This window comes from Apus apus, chromosome 7 (assembly GCF_020740795.1).
Source record: "Apus apus isolate bApuApu2 chromosome 7, bApuApu2.pri.cur, whole genome shotgun sequence".
Taxonomy (NCBI): domain Eukaryota; kingdom Metazoa; phylum Chordata; class Aves; order Apodiformes; family Apodidae; genus Apus; species Apus apus.
In genome coordinates, this window is record NC_067288.1 from 10,181,961 (window position 1) to 10,199,518 (window position 17,558).

At 35.8% G+C, this 17,558-nt stretch overlaps 1 protein-coding gene across 2 annotated transcripts in view; it reads left to right on the top strand.

Annotated features, from left to right (window-relative positions):
- VAV3 (vav guanine nucleotide exchange factor 3) overlaps positions 1 to 17,254 on the top strand; it is a 155,566-nt gene extending 138,312 nt beyond the window's left edge. The window contains exons 24-28 of one of the 2 annotated variants that reach the window (XM_051624781.1): positions 23 to 110; positions 2,792 to 2,921; positions 7,899 to 7,982; positions 12,938 to 13,089; positions 14,736 to 17,254. In XM_051624781.1, the coding sequence (XP_051480741.1) occupies positions 23 to 110; positions 2,792 to 2,921; positions 7,899 to 7,982; positions 12,938 to 13,089; positions 14,736 to 14,777 (496 nt within the window). In that variant the 3' untranslated portion in view covers positions 14,778 to 17,254. The remainder of the gene's footprint in view (positions 1 to 22; positions 111 to 2,791; positions 2,922 to 7,898; positions 7,983 to 12,937; positions 13,090 to 14,735) is intronic. The other variant, XM_051624783.1, reaches the window with a different exon arrangement.
- Positions 17,255 to 17,558: the final 304 nt, after the last annotated feature.

Consider the following 17,558-nt stretch of genomic DNA (forward strand, 5'->3'; position numbering starts at 1 on the left):
ATAAGTTATTTGTTGCCCACAGGTACAATAATGAAGTGAAACACATCAAGATTGTAACAAGAGATGGCTTTTTTCACATTGCAGAAAACAGAAAATTTAAGAATTTAGTGGTAAGCATCGATTATGTTTTTAACAATGCGAGATTTTCTGTGTAGCTGTTGCTTTTAGTGAGAGCTACTTTGGTTTGTGGAATTACAAAAGGCTGGGAGAGTGAGAGATTTTAAATGTGTCTGTAATTGCTAATAGGGTAATAGGTTAATGCTCTAAGTGATGTTATTATGTGCTTAAACCCACATATTTAAATTTAGGACTGGACTGTGTCCCTTGCAGTGATGTGGAATGGAGTTAGGCTGATTCTGAAAGGAGAATATTGAGTATTTGGAAATTTTTCTTCAGATAGTAATCCCTAAAAGTAGCTAAGTGAAGGTTCCCTCCGAGCACATACGGTGTTCTTCAAATGAACACGTGAAGGAGGTGGCAACTTAGCCTGCACGCACTGCAAATGATTCTCTGGAAGCTGATGAGAGCATTGGAGCCTTCTCAGGATCTTGGCAAAGCATATGAGCTGGAGTCACATGCTGCCAGAAATCCTATGGCAATTATGCAGTTGAATGCTCTGAGACAGATTTCAAAATAGAGCTGAATTATCAGAGATACAAGTACTGGACACAAACTTGGATAAAAAAGAAGCAAAAAGATTATGCATTCTGTCTGAGAGGACAAAAGAAATTTCTAGTCTGAAGGCCACATTGCTACCAATTTAGCCTTGCTAACTTTCCATTAGGAAAAAGTATTTTCATAACTCAGTTTCAGGTTATTATGAAGTCTGTCCTTGAGAGTTAAATAGACAAGTGATAGTGTAAGTACTGTTTGCATATGTTGTGGATCAGCTGCTTAGCTCTGGGTAGTTGCAAGAGAAAAACTAAGTGTCTGGGAGATGAGAGGAACAAGAGTAGCCTGAGTAGACCTGGAAACAGAAGAGAGACAAAGCCAGCAGCCATGGAAACCTAGAGATCTGCAGTGAAACAGTGTTCTGTACTACTTCAAAGGTAACAAAAGCAGAACAGCTCATCTACATCATTTTAACACTGTATTTGAAAAACTTTCACAAGATAATTAAAAAGAGCTGAGTGGGTAAAGCAGGTCAAGGTGCAGTAAAAGGTCAGGTCTACTGATGTGAATCATGGTAATGTGACAGACTCCTGAGGAGCCCTATCCATGCTGGCAGGGGCTACTTACCTTGCTTATCTATTTGTGTGTTTCCTATTCTGATTTGTGCAATGAATGTTTTAGAGACCAGTTGTTTGTTGACTGTTTTCATGGAAGAATGGTATTAAAAGCTAAGCTTTTAAACACAACTGAATCTTTGTGACCCATAGCAAATTTTGGTTGCTGACATTGTACTTTGCATCTTGTGCTGATATTGGACAACAAAGCCCAAACAGTTCTTAGTCTCCTGGTCTTTCTGCTTACTTGATATGCCTGGCAGGTCTGTGATTATGAACTGTTAAAAGCAGGTGTACGTCTTACTTAGCTTTGGACTGTCTATTGAAGCAGTTTTAGAATATGCAACGACTCACATGGTGAGGAGTGAAGTGCCACAGAGTTCAGTTCAGGAGATAATCTTCTGACTATTATCAAGAATTTATCGTTTATACACTAAATATTGGATTAAATAATTTGAGAGCAATTTTGTTTGGCTGGAAGTAACATACTACTGAACTGATGCAGGCTGTTGTAGGCTCATAATTGTGTGAGGTTTTTTTGTTGTTTGCTTTTGGTGTTGTTTTTTGTTTGTTTGGTTGGTTGGTTTTTTTTGACTAAAGGGAAATTATTGAGCACAGTACTATTTCCTTATTTTGACCTAAGCTTGGCTTGGTCAACTTCAATTTTGGAAATGACTGAGTTACTGATAGGAGTGAAAGGTTTACAGTAAATAGATTGCTTTGTGCTTTCATTTCTGAAGAGTGAAAATCCCACAATTGAAGTATCATTAATAAAATTAAATATGTTTGCCTTAAATTGCTTGGTCACGTTTAATCTTATTCTAGGCTCTGTGTACAAACTGTGTAATATTGACATTATTAGGGCTAATTCAAATGAAAGAGACAATGCCAGGGATTGAAGATTGCAAAGGGATAACATGAGCTGTCAGCTCATGTCAGTTACACTTACATAAGTTTATATATATGCACACAGTTTTGGATTGGGCCCTAGAAGAATGTGAAATGTCACGTGTGTCAGCGTGCACTATTTTAAACCTCTCCCCCCAAAAACCCCACACTAATTTTAATGGCAGAGCCTTGAACTTTTTATATGGTCTGTGTATCTGCTCTTTAAGTGCTGTTGTCTTAAATGTAAGCCTCATGTGTTACAAATGCACACATGGATCAGTATCACTTATCATTGCAAAAGAAATTAGAAAAACAAGAACAGTTACTCTTACATAACAAGCAGCTGATCTTGCCTTCCGCCTGACTTCAGAAAAGCAAATGCATGCTCAGCCTGGCTCAAAGGAGCAATAAGTGTTGACTGTGTGAATAAGACTTTACATTAAAAAGCAAAAAAAAAACAACCAAAACAAAAAAAACAACACAAATGAAAACCAGTTAAGTGTAAGTGTAAAAGTGGTCAATATTTAGGATTGACCACTTTTAAAAAAACAAGCGTACTGTGGGATGTTGGATTATAAAACGAGGTTACCTTGTATGATAAAACTGTCCTTGACTGTATACCACAATGTTGAAAAGGATGTTAAATTTCCAATGACAGTGTTTTTTCTTTACAAAAGGAACTCGTAGAATACTATAAGCACCACTCTCTCAAAGAAGGCTTCCGAAGTTTGGATACTACTCTTCAATTTCCATACAAAGAAGCTGAAAACTCAGTGGGACAAAGAAGTAACAGAACAGGTGGCAACTGTGAGTGTTATACAGTTTTGTGTAGTATTTTCTGTTATATAAATATTAAAAAGACAACGTACTTTGAACATCTTCATTTTCCATTTTTGATATATAATTAATTATTATAGTAATGTTTTTAGCTAGGATTTTTTTGAAGCTAAGCAGATTCAGATCTGCCAGGAGGTTTATAAACATGTTTGGCAAGTTTGTCTTGCTGACAAACCTAAGATCTTCCTGATACTCAAACATCTATTAGGCATGCTAGTGAGTGATTAAACTGCATCCTGCCTAGTTTTTTCAGACATTTGCATACATGGATCTACAAGTGTTAATAATATCTATGATGATTTCTAATCCTTAAAAAAGGATTTAAATAAATCAGTCTTGTAGTGTATATGAAGTACTATCTCAGTAATACCACATAAATTTCTCAAAAAACCCATTAGATTTCCTGAATCATAATTTTTTTATACCTGCTTTTTAACCCTAAATACTTATTACATGCCTCAAAGCTTCTGAAAGTTAATGTACTACTGTACAATGTAAATAGCAGTTAAAAAATTTTGAAATTTAGAAATAAACTGAGAATATTTACAATGCATGTTGTATCCTTTATTTAACCTATTACAACTAAAGTGGAAGTTGGCATGATTTTTAAGACACGTACAAGTTCAACGTTAACGATAAAAGCTACCACATGGCTGGCCTCTGGAAAGTATGTAATCTTTCTGTCAAAGAGCAAATATTAGATTTGCAGTTCTGCAGACAATGGCTGTATCTTTGTACTGCAACAGATAATAAGAGCAAAATAAAAATTAATTGATATTTTAACAATATGAAGACTGCTGTGAAAGACCATCAAGTCCAGTCTAGTCTTTGTGATGATGAAGCTGGCTGTGTTGCTTTAATTTGCTGTGTTTGTGAGCTTTTGTTTACTTGCTTGCCTCTGTTCCAGAGCACTTCTGTAACTTTGGAGACTTTCTTCCTCTCCTGATTAAAGTGAGGATAATTTAGGACAGATGATTGCAAGAAACCAACGTGGGCCTGTGCATTTCATTTACTCTATGTCTATCCCCCAATTCCTCTTTATTCTTTCAATTTCTGTTTTCTTTCACTGCTTCCCAGGACTTCTGTCAGTTGTCTCCCAGCTATGGTGTATCTCAGTACATCTCTCTTGGTGAATTTGTGTCCTGTCCTTTCATCTCCCTTTAGCTTGCGATCTCCCTTAGCTTCTTCTTGTCATCTCTTGTGCTTTCCTTATTGCTTAACTCCTCACAGCAATGAGGCTTTAATTCTTGGAAGGGTATGCCCTGCTTACTTTACTTTGCTTTTATTTTTTGTTATTATTGACTGTGAGCAGAGCCAATTTGTTTTCTTTCCTTTCTTAGGCAAGTTAGAATATGTCCATACTGTCCACCAACTTATTAATCTGTAAGATCATTAGCTCAATCATTTCAAGATTTACAAGGCTACAAGACTTATGGTACATCCTGATTACCTTCAGTCCGCATACAAAAGAAAACATCTGCTTTAATAAAGGGTCTTTTAGGCAGTACATGGGTGTGGGATGTTCTCATTTTAATAAAGGGGATGAGAAAGTGCATCTCTGCTATAGTAAATATCAGCCATTTAATGTTACAGACTATGGTAGTAGCAGCTGGCAGGTTTTATCTTGGTCCAAACTGATCAAAAAACCCTCTAAATTCTCAGACTCCTCCTAAGATCTAATAGATTTCCACAGTTATGTCAGCCTACCTAGATGGACACAGAATGATCTTTAATGGATTTGAGAGTTTTATTTTAAGTGTGATCATGTCCCCAAAAGTTTGTGTTGTTTTTAAGCAAACTTTCCATGATTAGCAACCCATCCGTAAATCACACTGCTTGGTTTTAAAGCTATTCTGTCAGTTTTTTACTGAATTGATGGGCCTGAATTTGGAAAGAAGTTGGTAAACTTTAGGCTGCAGTTTTGTTTAGTAGAGGAAACAAATGAGTCATGGGGCAGTGGCTAAACGTTGACTTCATTTCACAGCCCTCAGTGAGAACTGTTTTTTTGACCTCTTTCACTTAATCTGAGTGCAAGAAAAACGTTTGTTGAAAGAAAGCCACACAAGTCAGCTGAAAAGAGGGAGGGGCACTTTCCCCTCTTTTTTTTTTTCAGTTGCATGACTATTCAGTGTCACAGTCACCATATTTTATCAAGCACGGGGCTGACGCTAGTGAATGCAATGGGTTTCTGCAGTTTGAAGCTGATTTGAAGGAGGTTTTGGATTTCAATTCAGTATTTTTCACTACACTATTCACATGACTGTATTTGGATTTTTTTATGCGGCCATCTTTTGAGAAAACATCAGCTTCTTAGTAAAAACAGCTGGTCTTTAGCAAATATAGCTGACAGATTAAGTGGGAAAAGTATTTCTGAAAAACAGAGTTGAACCACTAGACTTTGACAGAGTTGTATAATTTTCTGCTCTCAGTCTTTGAGCTGCTGTGAAATTAAATGGAATGGCAATACCAAATTAACTTCATTGTCTAGAACAACGTGAGAAGATTATATTCAATTTTTGTGTGTCAAATGTGTGTCAAGTTTTCACTTACCCATTGAAGGAAAGAAAATAGAGTGGCATTTTGGTTTACTTGTAATTTCTGATGTGAATCATAATAAATGACCTTGTAACTTCTTAAATTTTCAGGGAATTTAATCCTTGCTTCAGCATCTACTAGATTTTTAGAAGAAAAATATATTTTTTAAATGTAGATAATTAGTTAGGCTTCCTCTCTAGTTAGAACTTTGTTTTTAATCTCCTGCTCTTTCAGAAGTCATCCACTCTGTTCTGATAGTTGTTAAAAGTGCGGTTGTAAGAGCTGCCAGACATTTACTTTTCTCAATATAGAAATTCAAAATAATTAGGAACATTTTTGGGGAAATGTTATATTTTTTATTTTTCAGCCCTAGGGTTTTTTAGATATAGTTTGATCAAATTTTGTTTTGCTATACAGAAAAATGCTAGTTCTTAAATTAGATTAGAGTGACTATTTGAGTGACTGTTTTTCATCATCTGTAGACTAGGAGGAGGTACATGAACTAGTAATAGTCGTGTCATTCTACTACTTCATGCATTAGCTGTGTAAATGTATCTATTAACGAAATAAAATAAAACAAATGTCATCCCAACCCGTAAGGAAGCAAAATAACCCAGACTTTCTCCTTAAAAGCCAACACCAAAACCCTTAGCAGAGATATTAAAATATAGACTAGTTATCTATATAAGTCTAATATGACTTCCCTACCCATGTAGGTTTAGTTGCCCAGAATTTGGCATGTAAAACCAAGCTACCAGTTATATTGGACAGAAAAATTCGCAAAATATTAAGGTAATACATGGACAGGAAAGGATCAGCCACCCAGTTTATATCACCTTACCTGTCTTTATTCCTTCTTGCTACTTTTGCACACTGTCATCCTACTTCTGTAGACACAAATAACTGCCTTTATTTCTAAGAATGGACACACTACTTCAGTCAAGTTGCTCTTTTGATTTGTGTAGTGTGTTTCCACACACAGCTGGCACCTGGGCTCACTAGCTCTAGTATACAGGAATTCCTCAGGTAACCTTGAGCATTCTTAGATAATGCATTTGGTTTTAGAGGTAGAGAAAGGATCATCACTGTGAAGGATCAGAAGGGAGTTTCTACTACAAAAGAGCCCTGGAGTACTGGAGTATGTTTCTTTTGTACTTGTGATACTTCAACTGCTGTTGGTTGTAGTGGTATGTTTTTGGTTTTTTGTGTGTTAATAAACCAAAACAACAAACAAACCCATAGCTTGTGAATGTGAAAATACAGTCTTGGTCCTGTTTATTTTATTTATGCTGGTAGTTTCATTCTCACGAAGGTATCTATACTGATCCAGGTAAGATGCACAAAACTGAATAATTATCTCCACCATGGATTCTTTGTTAATTTATTGCATAAAATATTATTTTGTTTCATGTGTAGTCACTGGAATAAATTCTGAGAAGCAGCTGCAGGTGATTAATATAACCCTGCTACATTTTTAAGGAACTCTCTTAGTTTGTAATTACAGATGTTATTAGGTATAATTTAGCGGTCACATTACCATGTAACCACTTAAGGAGGGACTTCCCTTTTCAAATCATAACTGGGAGCTAAGATCCCATTTACTAGGTTTTGTACAGTGTATACTGTCACTGCCTCTACAAAAGAGGGACAAACGTAAGAACATTCGTTCCATTTGAAGCTATTTAGTTAATTTAATAAAACTTTATATTTATAAATATGTGGACCTTAGGTTTGTTTGTAACAGAGCAAGTGTACCTGTAACCTTTCACTTGAGGAAGCTGTTATAGGGACTAGGATGAAGTGCTAGTTCTGCCCAGGCCAAACATACTCTTTTGTCTTCTCAAAGGTTTTCTCTCAAGTCAGGGAGAACTGCAAAGACAAGCAATAGTGTTTGGGCCTTAGAGAATGTAGTTTAGCTGTGGAATTCTTACTGATGTTAATTATTAGCAGGGCAAAATGCATACTTTTTCCCATGCATATTATGAGACCCCTGTTCAACTGGTACTTAGACTGTATTCCTAATGAAGGGTGTGTGACTAGTATTTCTGGGCTCAAAAGGAATTGTTATGTAGGCATGAGTTCCTGCTATTAAGAAGCATGAAAACTAAAGAAGAAAAGGTTCTGTTAAATGTGAAAATATTTGCAATAGTCTGCAGTTTTAATTTGCTTTTCTGAAACCCTAAATGGGTGTCTCCTTTCTACTTTAGCCTTTGAAAAATGCAATTGTTAAAAATTAAATCATAGATACAAATTTTATAGTTATTATAGTCAATTTCCTTCCAGACATCCTTAGTAGGGAACCTTAGTTTCCTTATTATCAATGAATGATATAGTTAAAAAACTATTATTTAAATCTTGTGCCAATATTTCAATGTTCTTTTGCTTTTCTCTTTTTCTCTTTCTTTCTCTAAGCCCCTTCTTTGTTCTGTGGGTTTTCTTTTGTAACTCCTCCAGACTACAGCTTTGTTCCCCCTTCCTCCACTCCTTTCTGGTCAGGTACTGCTTTATTGCTTTTATATTCCTTCTAAATTTGCTTCTGTTGTTTCTGTGCGCAGCAAGCAAGGGAAGGGACGAATTGAATACTTCAGTTCTCCTCTGGCTCCAAAAACTGAGTTATTACATGTTGTTCTTGGAGTGTAACAAAAATCAAACTCTTAAACTTCTGAAAAAGGGTATATTACAATAAGCAGTTTGAATAGGTGTTGTAAAGCTCAGTCGCTGCAGCGGATTCAGTCAAATATCAATTAATTGACTGTCAATTTGCTACGTATTTGACATCTGTAAGCTATATCTATATTTTAATGTATTTGTTCAAATGAAAATTTCACTGCTTTTAGATAAATATGTTCGTCCCATCCCTGCAGCAAACCATACTGCAGAACCATTTTAGAATACAGTAGGTTTTTTGTAGAAAGTGCTTTCTTTAAATTCTGCATTAACATTGTTAATTTTACCCATTAGTTTTCTAAATACTCCTTGCTTTATTCTCTTTTAACCACCTCTTTCTGCAAACATTTTAAACTAAGAAATTGCATAAAAATGCTTAAAGTAGTAGCAGTGGTAGTCTCTCTTAGTGCATCATTTGGTGAGGCCGCATCTGGAGTATTGTGTCCAGTTCTGGGCCCCTCAGTTCAGGAAGGACAGGGAACTGCTGGAAAGAGTCCAGCGCAGAGCCACAAAGATGATGAAGGGAGTGGAACATCTCCCTTATGAGGAAAGGCTGAGGGAGCTGGGCCTCTTTAGTTTGGAGAAAAGGAGACTGAGGGGTGACCTCATCAATGTTTACAAATACGTAAAGGGTGAGTGTCAAGAAGATGGAGTTAAGCTTTTTTCAGTGATGACCAGTGATAGGACAAGGAGTAATGGATACAAATTGGAGCATAGGAGGTTTAAGGTGAATGTCAGAAAATTTTTTTTTACTGTGAGAGTGACAGAGCACTGGAACAGGCTGCCCAGAGAGGTTGTGGAGTCTCCTTCTCCGGAGACATTCAAAACCTGCCTGGACGCCTTCCTGTGTGATGTACTCTAGGTGACCCTGCTCTGGCAGGGGGGTTGGACTAGATGATCTTTCGAGGTCCCTTCCAACCCCTGTGATTCTATGATTCTATGATCAGTATGGCTATGACTTGCTCTTCTCTCTAAGACCTTGTTTTCAGAGGTGAACTGCACCGCTGCACAATTCAAGAATTTTGCTAGCAAGATGGTATAGAATTATGAGGAGCATAGGGAAGAGCTACTGCTGTTGAGAATGCAGTGTTCACTCATGTTACACTGGCATATCTCTGTAGAGGGTGTAGAGAACTTGGCTTAGGTTGTGAAAATGAAGACTGAGGCTGGCTTTTGCACTAGGGAGAGGAGGTGACTAGCCTGTACCAATACAGATGTGGCCATAACTGAGATCTGACTAGGAGAAGGCAGTATGTTTTACAGCTGCCCACAGAGCTCATCCAAATTGCTTAAGGCGTACCATAGTTTCTAGAGGGGAAAAGGATGTAGGTGGCAGCCTGGCTGTAGAATAGCTTGTGTGCTTCCCCTGTGCTGAGTGTGTCTCTGAGCCCTCTCTCAATTCATGCCAAGGATTTCAATGTCCTATACTGCTCTTGGTCATTTTGCCCATCAGTTCACTGTTTTGGAGACTGATTTTTCCATTTCTGTCTTCTTACATAAAAATTTCTTTGGAACAGATACTTTTACTTTTTTTCAATGGTCACAACATTGAGAATCCAAGCTTTAAGGCACTCTTCCAGTTGACATCTACTTATATAAAGGGACACGTGTAGAAAAGATTAATAGAAACCCATTCTGGTATAGCTGTTTATGCTGTGATGGTGACATTCAGCTGGAATGTCTGAAGCACTCACTTCACTTGAATTGGAGAACATAAAGGAGTTAAGTTTTGGCCCTTTGTTATAGGTAAATACTTGGAGCTTTCATCCTTTTGGGTTAGGATAGAAGATGGCCTCTTTCATTCAACTGCATGGTACTTGATTATAAAGTCCATTTTTACTGAAGCTGATACCTGTTCTGTGAAAACAAAATTGTGAAGTGGCCTGTGGTGATAGGACAGCAATCAAAACTCAGGGTTACTTTAAGTATATCACAAATTCCTGTATATGGTTTCAACAAATTATAATTATATTCCTTTTTTCCTATGAAAAACTGCTGTATCAAAAAATTCTGAAGTAGTTGTAACAGTAAGTAAGAATTCAGTGTCTTGCATATCACAATATGCTGTGTAAAGTTTTTCTTTATACAAGTAAAAACATTAAAGGAAAATACTGATTAGTAATTCTTAATTTAAGCTTATCTCCCTTTTTGAATGGGATTTCAAATTCTGAAAGGTTACTTTACTTCATATGTTCTTAATAAAACCATCTGTTTTACAATAGCCAAAGAATTTGCTTACATTAAATGAACAAATACTTATTTATTATATTAAAAGTTTTTTTTTTTTTCAAAAGGATCTTTAGAGCTGGCTTAGTTCTGCTAATGTGGAAGCTGGTAACACAGGGAAAGGGTTAAGCTGCCTACTGAGCACTACTGAAGGCACTGCCTATGCTTGTATAATAGAACCAAGGTTTGGTTAAACAGTGCAAGTAAATCTACATTGCTTCAAGGATCATGGAGACGAATATACAAGAGCAACCCTTAGGGGATATAGATGCAGAATTGTGAGAAGGGCGTATCACAGGGAGAGAGAAACAACTATTTTCCTCAGTGTTTTCCTTCTTTATTATTCTTCCATGCATTTCTTCCTTCCTTAGTTTTTTTCTTCCATGTTTTTTCCAAATTTGTTCATCCTTGCCTCATGTAATCTTCTTACTTGCCCCTTTATCTCCTTTCTGGAATTTGAATTAATTCTCTGCTCCCCAGAACCACCCTTCTATCCTGCAATGGCTCCCCAAATCTGCCAGTGATATTGCTGCACACCTATAAGCAGTTACTGACCTTATGGGCAATAAATGCAGCTTTTTTAAATTTTTTTTTTTTTCTTTCCTTTCTCCAAAACAAGTGATGCCTTTGATGTACTCTTTCCCTGTAAAATTGGTTACTGGAATCCTGATAGGCCACAGGACATAGCATTCATGTCAGGATCAAAAAATGTAGTGTCTACATCTGACTTAGAGCGTGAAAAAATATGCTTGAACTTTAACATACTTTTATTGATTATTACTTGATATTGCCTATATTTTTACATCATCTTCATACTGTGAATATAAGCAATAAATGGAAATGATGATTCTCTTTTATATGGCATCCTGTATCAAGTATCAGATAAGGGTACTCTGCTTAAGCTGTCTGAAATGTTGGAGTAAACTTGAATAGCATGGTATAAAAGAAGGCATAATCTGTTCCCAAAACTGATTTTTAGGCCTTATGTTTTTGTGATAGTTCTAATAACAGTTAAAACGTAGTATTTGTTGGTATTTTAAAAATAAAATGTTTATATTGGCCCTGTAAGCTAAAACTATTTGAATATATAATGATTTTCACATAATTCATAATATTATGCAAAAGCCTGTGTTTCTGTAACTTGTCTCCAGTGGGGTCAGAAAAAAATCTTTAGCAGAGCTAAAACTGTCAAGATTTTCTAGCTTATTTGCCATGTTTTGTGTTCCTGGTTTGAATTTAAGGCAACTAGCTGTGAACTTTTTAAAAGTATTACATTGTTGAAGGCATTGTTAAACTAGAATCTTAATAGTATTTCCTAAAATCAATTGGTAATTTTAAAAAAACTGGAAAGGGTTCTGAGAAAAATGATTATTATATGCACGTTATATCAAGTCATCCTTCATGATCATATGATGAATTCTTCTGAAATCTTTTCAGTAGGAAGCTTGCCTATGCTCTTAAATTCCTGTTCTTATCTACAGTGACTTACAGAGGAAAAGAGTTGTAAAAGAAGGTGGTATTAATGGAATAAAAAATATAGAAAAAGAATGCTTTGGCCAAATAGTCCAACTACAAAATGCAGTAGAGTAGTAAATGTTTTTTTCTAAATGGCTCAAATCTGGAAACCTTTATCTCTTAGATGCTATGTTAATTTTCCTCTTATTGAATGAGTTGAAAGTTTCTTTTGGAAGTTTGGACATTCTACATGAGGGTTAAAAACATAATTTCCTGTAAAATTATTTGGGTTTTTTTCACTTTGGCTTTTAAAAAACGTTTCACAACTTTTTATTGCTTAAAATGTTAGGACTTTACATTGGCACAATGCTTAATTGCTGATGTAGCTTAAAATTTTTAGAGTCTTAATTTTACTGAAACTTAGGACTATGTTTGTAAAGAATTTTTTCTTCCTAAGTTCTGTAGAACAAATTAATTGATGATTTACTGAATATACTCCTGAAAAGAGTACATTAACATCAGCCAATGTTAATGCAGATTGTAACAAATGATCCATACAAATTTCCTGTGGAAACTCTTTACTAGTTTGCTCATGCTGATGTTAGATTCCAATTTTAAGTGCATTAATATTTAACTTGGGAGTTGTTTTTGAAGGAACTGCACCTTACTCTGTTTGTTTTGCTTCATTAAAGGTTTAAAGTTAAATCAACTGTAAATGGTAATAATCCTTTTGGAGAGAAACTAGTGACCTGTAAAATATGTTGATGCATGTAACTTGCAGCAAGTTTTATTATGAAGCACAAAAATACAATAAATGCAAATGCGTTTAGTAGTTTCAGGGTGGGGGATTTTTTTTTTTATGGTTCATCTAGTTTGACTTCTTTTCTAAAAATAAAAATCTATTAATATCACATCCCTTCAACTTTTATACTATTTATGTTTAGATCTTCTAGATCTGTGTAATTTAGATGCTTTCACATTTGCATAATACTAATGCTGGTGTATGTTGTGCAATCATTATTTTATATTTTACAGTACTGCTATTTACTTTAGTAGTCTTCAGTTAACAAACCCTAATAATATCAAAATCTGTTTTGTTTCAGTGCTAAGCCCAAAGGTGATAGGCATTGCCATAGCCAGGTATGACTTCTGTGCAAGAGACATGAGGGAACTGTCCTTGTTGAAAGGCGATGTTGTGAAAATTTATACAAAGATGAGTGCGAATGGCTGGTGGAGAGGTGAAGTAAATGGAAGGGTAAGGTTGTTGGTTTTTTTCTTCTTTGTCTCATTTCTGTCTTCACTGTCAGTGAATTTGTTAAGAAAAAAAAAAAAAGTGTGTTCTTACATCATGAACTTTCTTTTTGTATTTAAATTCACAAGATACAGCATGTTCTTCTCTGTTTCATAGGAGCCAGGCAGAACTCCTGCCAGGCTGCTTTCCCACCACCTAAATTAATTGGTTATTTAATGTAAGCTACCACACTGGATAACTGGGCAAAATTATACAGTTGGAAAATAACCAGGATTAATAACAGCTGAACTCTCTTGAACTGTGTTGCACACATATATTTGGTGTCAAAAGCTCAGGTTCCTGATGCTGTGAAAGTCTCTTTAGCAGTTTAACACAGAAAGATTTCTGCAGCTTTCTGGCAGACTATAATGCAATGGAATCAGCTGCCTTTTTTATAGGAGGATGCTTCTTTGATCTCTAAAATGTAACTCATATGAAATGCCATATCTGGCAGGAACTTTTACCAAGTCACTGGGACTTTCATGGAAGTACAGTTTCAGTTTTCACCTATAAAGGCTATAATGTTGCAGTGTTAGTACACTGTTTTTTAATGAAGGGTCAAGTAATGCAAAGTAGAAGCTGGAAATGAAAGTTTTGAGTCTGGTTGAAGTAGATGTCCAGTTTTACTGCTTTATGCAAATTTGGGAGATTTTTTAATGTACATGAGCCTGGTTATGATCTCAAAGTAAAATGGCCAAGAAACAAGAAGAAATAGGGAAGCAGAAGAAATACCTATCATCTTATATACACTTTATGTGTGAAGAAAATTGAGCATCTCATTCTAATGCAGCCACCCACATCCTAAAGGATTCCCTGTTATTCATTAGCATTCTTTCTGATAACTTTCACAACCTGTACTTAAGATCATAAGCTCACCTCTGGACACGTTTTGTTAAGGTAATCTAACCCAAAATTTACGCAGTTACTCCTTCCTCCCATGCTCTAGGCTTGGTTTTGAGGTCTTTCATTAATGATAAATTGACTTATATATAAATAAGTCTGAGTGAAAAACCTAAAATGAATAGATAAAACAATACAAAATATGACATCGTTTCCCTGTATGTCTTATATAATCCTTATTTGACACATCATTAATTTCAGAATTGAGATAATGTTATAATTTATGAAGTGTGAAACAGTGGGGACTGCCTTCCAGTTCTGTCTTATTTAAAACTCCTGTTGGTGGCAACAGAACTTAACTCCATGAAATGCAATCAGATCAGTCACTATTTCCTTTGTAAGAGGCTTCCCTTGACATGACTGGAGTCTGTTGAGTATTTAACTGCTCATTCAAAAAATAGCAGCATCCTGCCTGTAGTAAAATTACTTCTGCCTTTGGTATTTCTAGACATTTTCCTGAATGCCTAGACTTCCAATTTGGGCAAAAGTTATTTTTTGGGAGTGGGATTTAGTCTCCAAATTATCATACCTGCATATATTTTTTTTATTTAGGGTACTTACCCTAACTTTGGCAGGTCAGTCAAGTTTATATTTGTCATCTTATATTTACTAAATAGACTCATCCTTGTTTTGCCTAGTTCAACCATTTGAAAAAAAACAAACCCTGTGCATTTCATATACTATTTTATTCTGCTTTTTCTTTTTTTTAGGTGGGCTGGTTTCCATCAACTTACGTTGAAGAGGATGAATGAATTATAAACTTTCCTCCGCTGACCATCACTTTCAGGGATTTAAAAATGTAATATCTTCCAAGTGTTATTGGTCTTGTTAAGTATTTAAACAGCAGCATTTTTGTCTTCTCTGAACCTTCCAGTCTTTATGTTGGGATTTACACAGAAGGTTGTTCTGACAGTTTATTACCTTGCCCAGAGCTGTGCAAGAAATGACCTGCCAGCATGCCATCACTGGGGATCAGTACTAAGTCCAACCCTCACCTTCCCAGATGATGTCTGGAAAGCAAATTTCTTTATGCTCCTTTTCATTTCACCCTGTACTACACCATGAATACGAGCTATGGCTGAATATTTAACAAGTCTGTTTCTTCTAGCTAACATCTGGGATGCTAAAAGGAGATGAAGACTTATTATTCCTTATCACTGCATGCAGCAAAGAGATTTCAGTCATTCCAGTGGGCATAAAGTATAGTCAGTAGACTTGTCTTGAAACATCAAACTACTTATCACCTTACAAAGTTTTACTCACAAAAACATTCTGAAAGAAAAATGAATGTAGTAAACATGAGTAGCATTAATACATGTATAACTAGTTAACTGACTACTTTTAGGTCCTGCCTAAGTCTTCTAAAATTTGTTTAAAGACAAAGTTTTAAAATGTTGTAATGATGTGGTGTTGCTTGAAAAAGCATTCCCTAAGTGGAATTGTGGGATCCTTTGTCAGCCCAAGTCTTTTTTTTTATTTATTTTTTATTTTTTATTTTTGTGTGTGTGTTTTTTCATGTAGGTAGCTGACCATAGAAGTGCAACAGAGGATAGTCATGACAGGATGAGTTTTAAAATTTTCAGCATTAACATAAAATGCAAGATGATGTCACTTCTCAAGAGCAGAACTGTTTATCTTAACCTCTTGGTTGGTTCTGATTAACTTTGATGCTTCCAATTCTAAGCTGTCTTTTCTTTGTTAGACAGGAGTTTCTATCACCTTTTGTACCCTTACGAGGTAATGCAAAGGGAACTTTCAGATTTCCTTGTGCTCTTTTCCTCTCTTGTTACTTGGGATGTTAATGGCAGCCCCATGAGTGAGTTACAAACGTTCCCAAGGTAATGTATCTCTAGGTTAGCTAGCTTGAAACATCAGGCCTTGTAAAGTGGTGTCCACCCCTGGGTGAGGCTGTGTTTTAATAAATGTATGGAGGGTCAGAAGTGCTGTAGTTAAAAGCTTAAAATAAATGTGGATGATGTCTTCAGATGTGCAGTTTCATATAGACAGATTATGTCTAACCTGGCTTGAAAACTTCTAAGAAAAGAAAGCTCTTAAATGCGTCTTCTTTCTAGGTTACTATTGACCAATCAAGAAAGTTAGTTCATCCTGTCCCCTATCCTCTCTTTTGCTTTTTCCTGTCCTCTTTTCAAATAGTCATCTTGCAACGAGTATGTGAAGACACTGCATGATTTAACAGCACAGTTTTTCCTACTGAATATTCAACATAATATGCACTGTTTGTCCAGATGCAGGATCTGCTAGTACATATTTCAGATTCTTTTTGACTGTCTCCAGTGTTCTTTGTTTTGGTTTTTTTTTTTGGCCTCCTTCTGGCCATCAGGAAGAACTAAGCACAGCTCAGAGGACTGACAATAATCCTCTTCATCTCTGCAACCATTTTACCCATCTGCTACACCTAGCATACACTGCTGTGTGACCAGGTGAAAGGAACTTCTAATTAGAAATCCTCTACTTTTGAGACTTGGCCTTGCAGGGAAACTCTGCTGATGCTCAAGAATTTACCTCAAAATTATGTAAACTGTGATTATGTTGAGTACATTACTTAATGGAGCAATGGAGAACATTTGTAAATATGTAGATTATGCATAAAACATTTTGTAAATGATGTGTACAGCTGTGTGGACTAGGGTATACAGTCTTTGATCATGTTTTGCCACATGATTTTATTGTCTATTGTGAGCTTGATCCTGTGTTCCTTAAGTAAACAAAGTTGGTTCTTTTAACAGTTTTGCCTGATCAAGGGTAGAGAAATAGGCCTGTGAAGTGTTCAGTGCTTTGCTGTCATATAGTTCTGAGAAGAGGCATTTTAATTTGAGTTGAGAAATACATTATTTTTTTCAACAGTTTGGTTTTAGACTAATTTTGAAAAGTCTCTCCATCCTAACGTTGCTGTTAAGCTTTTAAGCAATTCCTGAATCCAGTAATGAGCCTTTGGGAAGAATGAAAGCCATAGATAAACTTTATTTTGTGGCATAAATTTACATATCATTGTCTGTGTTTAATGCCCTGTATTGATTGAGTTAATGCTGCATCTTAAACTGTGTTTAGAGTACCAAAGACTTCCTAAATATTCTGGAGTGTCTCTTTCATGTGCTGCTTTTGCCTGTATAGAGGTTTTGTTGTCATGCAATAATGGAGTTACAGTACTTTAATTTGTACTATTTTGTAAATATGTTACATATAATAAACTGGTTAATTTTTTGTTTAATGGTATGTGTCAAAATGTGTCATTAGCTAGTATGAAGGTTGTGCTTCTTTTGTCTATCCCTCTTGTCATTGTGAGCAGAAGTTGATAATGTTCTGTTTTGGTTTCCCAGATGTATATATTCCTTGTTTAGCTGCAAAACTGAGCTGTCAGTCTAAATGGGATAGCATAGCTTTCCTTGAGTGTGTTTTATTGTTGGGATAATTGGCATTCTGTCACATCCTGGAAGGGGGTGTGGTTTGGGGTTTTTTTAGCTGTAGAGAATGTTGTGGAATCAGATTTTTGTCTGTCAAAGGTCATACTTGTA